This window comes from Anolis sagrei, chromosome 11 (genome assembly GCF_037176765.1).
Source record: "Anolis sagrei isolate rAnoSag1 chromosome 11, rAnoSag1.mat, whole genome shotgun sequence".
NCBI lineage: Eukaryota > Metazoa > Chordata > Lepidosauria > Squamata > Dactyloidae > Anolis > Anolis sagrei.
In genome coordinates this window covers 25,286,894-25,297,743 of record NC_090031.1, presented here as the reverse complement: position 1 = coordinate 25,297,743, position 10,850 = coordinate 25,286,894, and the positions used below count along the sequence as shown (strand labels likewise).

The 10,850-nt window shown below is 43.3% G+C and overlaps 1 protein-coding gene across 2 annotated transcripts in view; it reads left to right on the top strand.

Annotated features, from left to right (window-relative positions):
* The first annotated feature begins 1,250 nt into the window (after positions 1–1,250).
* P2RX1 (purinergic receptor P2X 1) overlaps positions 1,251–10,850 on the top strand; it is a 28,962-nt gene continuing 19,362 nt past the window's right edge. The window contains exons 1-2 of one of the 2 annotated variants that reach the window (XM_060756976.2): positions 1,251–1,436; positions 6,856–7,156. In XM_060756976.2, coding sequence (XP_060612959.2) covers positions 6,897–7,156 — 260 coding nt within the window. In that variant the 5' untranslated portion in view covers positions 1,251–1,436; positions 6,856–6,896. Of the gene's footprint in view, positions 1,437–1,967; positions 1,993–6,855; positions 7,157–10,850 lie in introns of those variants that run through there. The other variant, XM_067472052.1, reaches the window with a different exon arrangement.

The window sequence follows — 10,850 nt, the reverse complement described above, 5'->3', positions numbered from 1 at the left end:
TAATAATAATAATAATAATAATAATAATAATAATAATATAATAATAATGGAAGTGTCCGACGTGTGATCCAATACAACACTCAGCGGAGTGATCTTGTCTGCTGTGGACTCATCTTGTGTTTCTAATAATAATAATAATAAAAATCACACAGTCCTAGATGCTTGTGTGTTCGACTTGTGATTTTGTGATACAAAATCCAGAATATAGATCTTGTGTGCTGTGACATACTGTGCTATTTTGTCAACAACAACAATAATAATAATAATAATAATGGAAGTATCCGATGTGTGATCCAATTCAACAGCCAGCAGAGTGTCTGCTGTGGACTCATCTTGTTGTGTTTCTAATAATAATAATAATAATAATAATAATAATAATAATAATAATAAATCAAACAGTCCTAGACGCTTGGGAAGTGTTCGACTTGTGATTTTGTGATACGAAATCCAGCATATAGATCTCGTTTGCTGTGACATACTGCTATTTTGTCAATAATAATAATAATAATAATAATAATAATAATAATGGAAGTGTCCGACATGTGATCCAATACAACACTCAGCAGAGTGATCTTGTCTGCTGTGGACTCATCTTGTGGTGTTTCTAATAATAATAATAATAATAATAATAATAATAATAATAATAATAATACAGCACACAGTCCTAGACACTTGGGAAGTGTTCAACTTGTGATTTTGTGATACGAAATCCAGCATATAGATCTCGTTTGCTGTGACATACTGTGCTATTTTGTCAATAATAATAATAATAATAATAATAATAATAATAATGGAAGTATCTGACGTGTGATCCAATTCAACAGCCAGCAGAGTGTCTGCTGTGGACTCATCTTATTGTGTTTCTAATAATAATAATAATAATAATAATAATAATAATAATAATAATAATAATAAAAGTGTCCAACGTGTGATCCAATATAACAGCCAGCAGAGTGACCTTGTTTGCTGTGTACTAATCTTGTTGTGGTAATAATAATAATAATAATAATAATAATAATAATAAATGGCAAAGGGGAAGAAAACCCCGTGTTTTTTGCATTCCTCCTGTGGAATCCCCCATTCTCTTGCTTCCTCTACTGTGGGCGGAGGCCAAGTTCACTTGGATTCACCTTCGTCTTCCAGGATGTGGATGCCTCCCATTGTCTCTCTGTGTTGAGGGACGTCCTGGAAAGTCAATATGCTTTTCGACGGTCCTTGTTTGCTTTCCCTGGGAAGATCTTTACCTGGTTTATCTGGGGAACGGATTAGAGGGCGAACAGAACGCAAACAGGGATCGACCAGTAATCCCCACCTGTTGCTGTTCTCGCCTTTGACGTCTTCATCATATGCATGACATACCACCCAGTTAAGACCTTTTCATTAGAGTAGATTGCCTTTGAGTTGGACTAGATGGCCTTCGGAGCTCCTTCCAAATGGTAAGAGTGAACTAGATGGCCTTTGGGTTGGGCTAGATGGCCTTTGGAGCCCCTTCCAAGTCATAAGAGTGGACTATATGAGCTTTTCATTGAACTAGATGTCCTTTAGAGTCCCTTCCAAGTCTGTTATTGTAAGAGTAGAGATGGCCTTTTCATTAGACTAGATGGCCACTGGGTTGGACTAGATGGCCTTTGGAGTCCCTTCCAAGTTGTAAGAGCGGACTACATGGCCTTTTAGTTGGACTAGATGGCCTTTGGAGTCCCTTTGAAGCCTGTTATTCTTAGAGAGGACTAGATAGCCTTTTCATTGGACTAGATGGCCTTTGGGTTGGACTAGATGGTCTTTGGAACCCCCTTCAAGTCGTAAGGGTGAACTAGATGGCCTTTTAGTTGGACTAGATGGCTTTTGGGTTGGACTAGATGGCCTTTGGAGCCCCTTCCAAGTCGTAAGAGTGGACTATATGGGCTTTTCATTGGACTAGGTGTCCTTTAGAGTCCCTTCCTAGTCTGTTATTGTAAGAGTAGACTAGATGGCCTTTGGAGCTCCTTCCAAATGGTAAGAGTGAACTAGATGGCCTTTGGGTTGGGCTAGATGGCCTTTGGAACCCCTGCCAAGTCATAAGAGTGGACAATATGAACTTTTCATTGGACTAGATGTCCTTTAGAGTCCCTTCCAAGTCTGTTATTGTAAGAGTAGAGATGGCCTTTTCATTAGACTAGATGGCCACTGGGTTGGACTAGATGGCCTTTGGAGTCCCTTCCAAGTTGTAAGAGCTGACTACATGGCCTTCTAGTTGTACTAGATGACTTTTGGCGTCCCTTCAAAGCCTGTTATTCTAAGAGCAGACTAGATGGCCTTTTCATTGGACTAGATAGCCTTTGGATTGGACTAGATGGCTTCTGGGTTGGACTAGATGGCCTTTGAAGTTGTAAGAGCGGACTATATGGCCTTTTAGTTGGACCACATGGCCTCTGGAGTCCCTTTGAAATCTGTTATTCTAAGAGTAGACTAGATGGCCTTTTCATTGGACTAGATAGCCTTTGGAGCCCCTTCCAAGTTGTAAGAGTGGACTACATGGAATTTTAGTTGGACTAGATGGCCTTTTCATTGGACTAGATGGCCTTTTCATTGGACTAGATGGCCTGTGGAGCCTTTTCTGCATCTGTTATTGGATGGGACTAGATGGCCCTAAAAAGTTGGGCTACTTGCTCTTTGGGGCCGCTTCCAAGCCTGTGATTCCAGGGATAGATGGCCTTTGGGGCCCCTTCCAAGCCTGTTTTTCCAACTTTGCTCACGCAGCAACTGTTTGGTGCCTCTTTCTGGATTTGGAAAGCCAGACAAAGACCTGATCGAATCGATTAGCCTGGGGCTTGCTTTCCATCCCCCTTCCAACAAACAGCCTGCCTTGGAAATGCATTGGCCACGGTTGGAGCGTCGTCGGCACCTTGGGACCCAGAATGGGCTTTTCTTTTCCGAAGCCAAGAAAGAGGCCCCGATAAGCATCGGATCTGGCGAAAGAAAACCAGCGTTGACAATCCTTATAAAGCCACATCTCTCTCGTGTCAGGAGGAAATGAATCGGAACGGATGGCTGCAAAACCAAGCCTTCTAAGGAAGGTGGAGTGGCCCGATGGTGCCAAAGAGTGACAACAGAGGAAGCCAAGAGCTGCTTCTTTCCCTTCGCGGAATAGAGTCGCTTTGGCCCAGAATTGGACACAGGGTTATTCCAGCTGAATAGAATACAACGGAATAGAATGGGATGATGCATTTTCCCACCTAGACACCAGGCTCTCTATTGAATCGCATTGGCCTTTTTCGCTGCTGCATCACACTCTTGGTTCATGTCCACGTTGTGCTCTGTTAAGACTCCTAGATCACTTTCACATTGACTTCCCTAGACACTATATTCCTATTGATTCAGCCTAGGATCGAATCGGCCTTTTCCGCTGCTGCATCACACTCTTGCCTCATGGTCAGCATACGGTCCACTCAGACTCCCAAGTTCCCTTCCATGTAATAATAATAATAATAATTTATATTTTATTTATTTATTACATTTATTACTTGATGGCCTTTGGGGTCCCTTCCTAGTCTCTTATTCCAAGAATGGACTAGATGGCCTTTGGGGTCCCTTCCAAGCCTCTTATTATTATATTGGACTAGATGGCCTTTGGGGTTCTTTCCAAGCCTCTTATTATTATACTAGACTAGATGGCCCTTGGGGTCCCTTCCAACCCTATTATTATTATATTGGACTAGATGACCTTTGGGGTCCCTTCCAAGCCTATTATTATGATATTGGACTAGATGGCCTTTGGAGTCCCTTCCAACCCTATTATTATTATTTTGGACTAGATGGCCTTTGGGGTCCCTTCCAAGCCTATTATTATTATATTGGACTAGATGACTTTTGGGGTCCCTTCCAAGCCTATTATTATGATATTGGATTAGATGACCTTTGGGGTCCCTTCCAGGCCTATTATTATGATATTGTACTAGATGGCCTTTGGTGTCCCTTCCAAGCCTATTATTATGATATTGGACTAGATGGCCTTTGGAGTCCCTTCCAACCCTATTATTATCATATAGGACTAGATGGCCTTTGGGGTCCCTTCCAAGCCTATTATTATCATATAGGACTAGATGGCCTTTGGGGTCCCTTCCGAGCCTATTATTATCATAATGGACTAGATGGCCTTTGGGGTCCCTTCTGAGCCTATTATTATTATTATATAGGACTAGATGGCCTTTGAAGTCCCTTACAACCCTATTATTATTATATTGGACTAGATGACCTTTGGGGTCCCTTCAAAGCCTATCATTATTATTTTGGACTAGATGGCCTTTGGGGTCCCTTCCAAGCCTATTATTATTATATAGGACTAGATGGCCTTTGAAGTCCCTTACAACCCTATTATTATTTTATTGGACTAGATGGCCTTTGGGGTCCCTTTGAAGCCTATTATTATTATTTTGGACTAGTTGGCCTTTGGGGTCCCTTCCAAGCCTCTTATTATCATAATGGGCTAGCTAGCCTTTGGATCCCTTCCGAGCCTATTATTATCATATAGGACTAGATGGCCTTTGGGGTCCCTTCCGAGCCTATAATTATAAGAGTGGACTAGATGGCCTTTGGAGTCTCTTCCGAGCCTCTTATTATTATATTGGACTAGATGGCCTTTGGGGTCCCTTCCAAGCATATTTTTATAAGAGTGAACTAGATCGCCTTTGGGGTCCCTTCCAAGTAAACTCTGGAGCTGATATGCTGCCGTGGAAGCTCTTATCAATACAACATGCAGACACAAAACATAGCTTTCTTCTTCCGCTGTTTGGAAGCCTGACCCCAAAAGACTGTTGAAACGGTTTGTGGGAACCTATCTCTCTTCCGCCAATGGATTCCGGTCCGTTTCTAGCACAAAGCAAGCCTCCAAAGCAAGGAAGAGTCGAAACCAGCTGGACTTCTGTAACGAATAACTTATTGTCATTGTACATCGTGCAACGGAATTAAATTCCATCGCCAACATACATTGTGTATGAAGGACTACAAAAACAAAGCACCCCTCCTTCCACATTCTAATTGCACAACCCCTAATGCCCTAATGAAATTGGGTTGGACTAGATGGCCTTTGGGGTCCCTTCCAAGTCTATTATTCTAAGAGTGGACTAGGTGGCCTATAGGGCCCCTTCCAAGCTTGTTATTCGAAGGCCAGATGGCTTTTGGATTGGACTAGATGCCTTTGGGGCCACTTCTATGTCCATTATTCTAAGAGTGGACTAGGTGGCATTTGGATTGGACTAGGTGGCCTTTGGGTTTATTAGATGGCCTTTGGGGCCCTTTCCAAGTTTGTTATTCCAAGACCACATGGCCTTTGGGTTGGACTAGATGGCCTTTGGGGCCCTTCTATGTCTATTATTCTAAGAGTGGACTAGGAGGCCTTTGGGTTGGACTAGGTGGCCTTTGGGTTGGACTAGATGGCCTTTGGGGCCCCTTCTATGTCTATTATTTTAAGAATAGATTAGGTGGCCTTTGGGTTGGACTAGATGGCCTTTGGGGTCCTTTCCAAGCTTGTTATTCCAAGACCACGTGGCCTTTGGGTTGGACTAGATGGCCTTTGGGGCCCCTTCTATGTCTATTATTCTAAGCATGGATTAGGGGGCCTTTGGGTTGGACTAGATGGCCTTTGGGGACCCTTCAATAATAATAATAATAATAATAATAATAATAATAATAATAATTTATTTAGATACTGCTCCATCTCCCCGAGGAGACTCGGGGAGATGTCTATTATTCTAAGAGAGGACTAGGTGTCCTTTGAGTTGGCCTACATGTCCTTTGGGGTCCTTTCCAAGGTTGTTATTCCAAGACCACATGGCCTTTGGGTTGGACTAGATGGCCTTTGGGGTCCTTCTATGTCTATTATTCTAAGAGTGGACTAGATGGCCTTTGGGTTGGACTAGATGGCCTTTGGGGCCCCTTCTATGTCTATTATTCTAAGAATGGACTAGGTGGCATTTAGGTTGGACTAGGTGGCCTTTGTGTTGGACTAGATGGCCTTTGGGGTCCTGTCCAAGCTTGTTATTCCAAGACCACATGGCCTTTGGGTTGGACTAGATGGCCTTTGGGGTCCTTTCCAAGCTTGTTATTCCAAGGCCACATGGCCTTTGGGTTGGACTAGATGGCCTTTGGGGCCCCTTCTATGTCTATTATTCTAAGAGTGGACTTGGTGGCATTTGGGTTGGACTAGATGGCCTTTGGGACCCCTTCTAAGTCTGTTATTCTAAGAGAGGACTAGATGGCCTTTGGGTCCTTTCCAAGCTTGTTATTCCAAGACCACATGGCCTTTGAGTTGGACTAGATGGCCTTTGGGACCCCTTCTATGTCTGTTATTCTAAGAGTGGACTAGGAGGCCTTTGGGTTGGACTAGATGGCCTTTGGGGACCCTTCTATGTCTATTATTATACGAGTGGACTAGGTGGCCTTTGGGTTGGACTAGATGGCCTTTGGGATCCTTTCCAAGCTTGTTATTCCAAGACCAGATGGCCTTTGAGTTGGACTAGATGGCATTTGGGGTCCCTTCTATGTCTATTATTCTAAGAGTGGACTAGATGGCCTTTGAGGCCACTTCCAAGCTTGTTATTCCAAGGGTGGACTAGACAGATGGCCGTTGTGTTGGACTACATGACAGCCTAAGAAAGACGGAGCCGAGTAGCCTTTGGGAAGAAGAGTTGGGAGAGACCCCCAAGGGCCATCAAGCCTGATCCCATTCTGCCACAGTCCAAGCCCTCCTGGCGGGCTCTGCTCCGTCCTCCTTGCCTTTGCTTGACAGCTTTGTCCCGGAAGGATCTTTGCGCGTGTTTGCTCCTGTTGGGTTTGCGCCTGACTTTGTGTTCCTTTTTCCTCCCTTCTCTCCGCAAAAAGGCCGATGGCCCTGCGTTCCCACCCACAAGCCATCTAAGGCAATGCCCACGCTGCTGCACCCAGAGGGAGAGAGGAAGAGAAGGGAAAGGCAGAAGGGAACACAACCTCAAGGAGGAGAAGAAGGAGAAGGAGGAGGAGGAGAAGGCGCCTGCTCCCTTCCCGCCATGGGGCACAAGTTCATGGAGACGGTGGCCTCCTTCCTCTTTGAGTATGACACCCCCAGGATGGTCCTCGTGCGCAACAAGAAGGTCGGGGTCACTTTCCGGCTCATCCAGGTGGTGGTCCTGGCCTACATCATCGGGTAGGTACGCATGCACACACCACACACTCATGCACACCTTTCCAAACACAGCATCCTTTCACCCCCAGACTTTCCCAGGTGGGTTCACGGCCAGTTTAGGGATCCCCGGATCCTCCGTCACATCTCCTATTTTAATTCATTCGCTCCTTTCAGTTTAGTTTATTTAATTCCCATGTGTTTCGTTGGTTTGGTTTTAATTTGCTTTTGTGGAAACCTTGGATCTCTCTCAGCCTGGCCAAGTGTTTCTTAGTAAACGTCACATCACTCTCCAATCTCTCGACACCTCGCCTTTCGTTGTCATTCGGCTTAATGGGTCCCGTAGATGAAAACTATCTTTCTATCTGTTATTGAGCCTATCTCTCTATCAGTCGTATCTATTATCTATTCATGCATCCATCCATCCTATCTGTCTGTCTGTCTGTCTGTCAATCAATCAATCATCTATCCTACCTGTCCATCCATCCATCCATCCATCTATCTATCTAAAACATCTATCTATCTATCTATCTATCTATCTATCTATCTATCTATCTATCTATCTATCTATCTATCTATCTATCCCTCTCTGTCTATCTGTCCGTCCATCCGTCCATCCATCATCTATTATCTATCCTGTCTGTCTGTCCGTCCATCCATCCATCCATTATCTATCTATCTATCTATCTATCTATCTATCTATCTATCTATCTATTATCTATCCTATCCTATCTGGTCTGTCTGTCTGTCTGTCTGTCTGTCTGTCTATCTATCTATCTATCTATCTATCTATCTATCTATCTATCCCTCTCTGTCTGTCTGTCCGTCCATCCGTCCATCCATCCATCTATTATCTATCCTGTCTGTCCGTCCATCCATCCATCCATCCATTATCTATCTATCTATCTATCTATCTATCTATCTATCTATCTATCTATCTATCTATCTATTATCTATCCTGTCTGTCTGTCCGTCCGTCCATTCATCCATCCATCCATCCATCCATCTATCATCTATCTATCTATCTATCTATCTATCTATCTATCTATCTATCATCTATCCTATTTGTTTGTCTGACCGGCTGGCCATCCATCCATCCATCCATCCATCCATCAATCCATCCATATATCCTATCTATCTATCCATCTATATCTATCTATTATCTCTCCTCTCTACCTACCTACCTACCTATCTAAATCAGTAGTTCCCAACTTTTCTTTGTCCAGGGGCCACTGGACCAGGGACCACTCTCCAACATCAGCACCAAAAGGGTTACGAATCAGTTTTTGGTCAACTTTAGATTCGGTTTGGGGTGCTGATTCAAAAAATTGCATTGGATAGACCACATCAGCTCTAGTTTCTGATACAGAGAACCATATTTAATAAGCCTCAGAATTATAAGAGGGTTTCCCAAGAACAGTCGCTCTCAATGCAACGGTGTAGTAATGGTGACGCCATGGACCATTACTTTAGTTCTTGCGGACCACTGATGGTCCATGGATCACGGGTTGGGAACCAGTGATCTAAAACATCTATTTATCATCTATTGTCTATCCTATCTATCGTATCTATCATATCTATCTATTGTATCTATATATCTATTTTATCTATCTATCATGTCTATCTATCTGTCTGTCTGTCGTATCTATATATCTATCGTATCTATCTATCGTATCTATCTATCTATCTATCTATCTATCTATCTATCGTATCTATATATCTATTGTATCTATCTATCGTGTCTATCTATCTACCTGTCGTATCTATATATCTATCGTATCTATCTATCGTATCTATATATCGGTCGTGTCTATCTATCGTATCTATCATATCTATCTATCTATCGTATCTATATATCTAATGTATCTATCTATCATGTCTATCTATCTACCTGTCATATCTATAATCTATCGTATCTATCGTATCTATCGTATCTATATATCTATTGTATCTATCGTGCCTATCTACCTATCGTTTCTATATATCTATCTATCGTATCTATTTATCGTATCTATCGCATCTATATATCTTATCTATATATATTGTATCTATCGTGTCTATCTATCTATCGATTGTATCTATATATCTATCGTATCTGTCTATCATATCTATATATCTATTGTATCTATCTATCTATCTATCTATCTATCTATCGATCTATTGTATCTATCTATCTATCGTATCTATATGTTTTTCATATCTACTTATCTATCATGTCTATCTGCCTGGTGGCGCAGTGGGTCAAACCCTTGTTCCGACAGAATTGAAGACTGACAGGTTGGAGGTTCGAATCCAGAGAGAGCGTGGGTGAGCTCCCTCTGTCAGCTCTAGCTCTCCATTCAGGGGCATGAGAGAAGCCTCCCACAAGGATGGTCAAACATCAAAACATCCGGGCAACATGTCCCCAGGGCTAAGAAAGGCGGTATATACATTCAGTAAATAAAATAAACATCCCCTGGGCAACGTCCTTGCAGATGACCAATTCGCTCACTCCAGAAGCAACTTGCAGTTTCTCAAGTCACTCCTGACATGGAAAAAAACCTATCTATCTATCTATCTATCTATCTATCTATCTATCTACCTATCTATCTAAAACATCTATCTTAAAATCAAAGAATACATTTGATGATATAAATTTGTCTCTCTAACTGTCTGTTAGTTTGAATCATAGAGGCTGTTGCTAGGTGAAGTGGCCCTCTGGGATGCCACTGGGAAAGAAAGGGGAGGAAAGAAGGGAAGAAAGAAAGAGAAAAAGGAGGGAAAGGGAGGAAAGGAGAAGGAAGGAGAGGGGGAAAAAGTAGGGAAGAGAAAGGAAAGGGGAAAAGGTATGAAGGTAGGGAAGAAAGAATGGGAAAGAAGGGAAGGCGGAGGAAGAGAAGGGAGGGAGGAAGGGAAGGAAACAAAGAAGGGGTGAGAGCAGTTGTGGAGAACAACAATCCTTCCTAAACACCTGCCTGCTCTGCCTAGGGAAGACAAGAGAAGGAGCTTCCATCACATTCTGGGCAGAGCGTTCCACTGCTGAACATAGAATAGTAGAATCCTAGAGTTGGAAGAGACCTGGTGGACCATCTAGTCCAACCCTATTCTGCCAAGAAGCAGGACAATCGCCTTCAAAGCACTCTTGACAGATGGCTATCCAGTCTCTGCTTCAAAGCCTCCAGAGCAGGAGCCTCCACCACACTCCTAGGCAGAGAGTTCCACTGCTAAACATAGAATAGTAGAATCCTAGAGTTGGAAGAGACTTGGTGGGCCATCCAGTCCAACCCCATTCTGCCAAGAAGCAGGACAATCGCCTTCAAAGCACTCCCGACAGATGGCCATCCAGCCTCTGCTTCAAAGCCTCCAGAGAAGGAGCCTCCACCACACTCTGGGGCAGAGAGTTCCACTGCTGAACATAGAATAGTAGAATCCTAGAGTTGGAAGAGACCTCATGGGCCATCCAGTCCAACCCTATTCTGCCAAGAAGCAGGACAATCGTCTTCAAAGCACTCCCAACAGATGGCCATCCAGCCTCTGCTTCAAAGCCTTCAGAGAAGGAGCCTCCATCACACTCCAAGGCAGAGAGTTCCACTGCTGAACATAGAATAGTAGATTCCTAGAGTTGGAAGAGACCTCATGGGCCATCCAGTCCAATCCCATTCTGCCAAGAAGCAGGAGAATTGCCTTCAAAGCACTCCCGACAGATGGCCATCCAGATTCTGCTTCAAAGCCTCCAGAG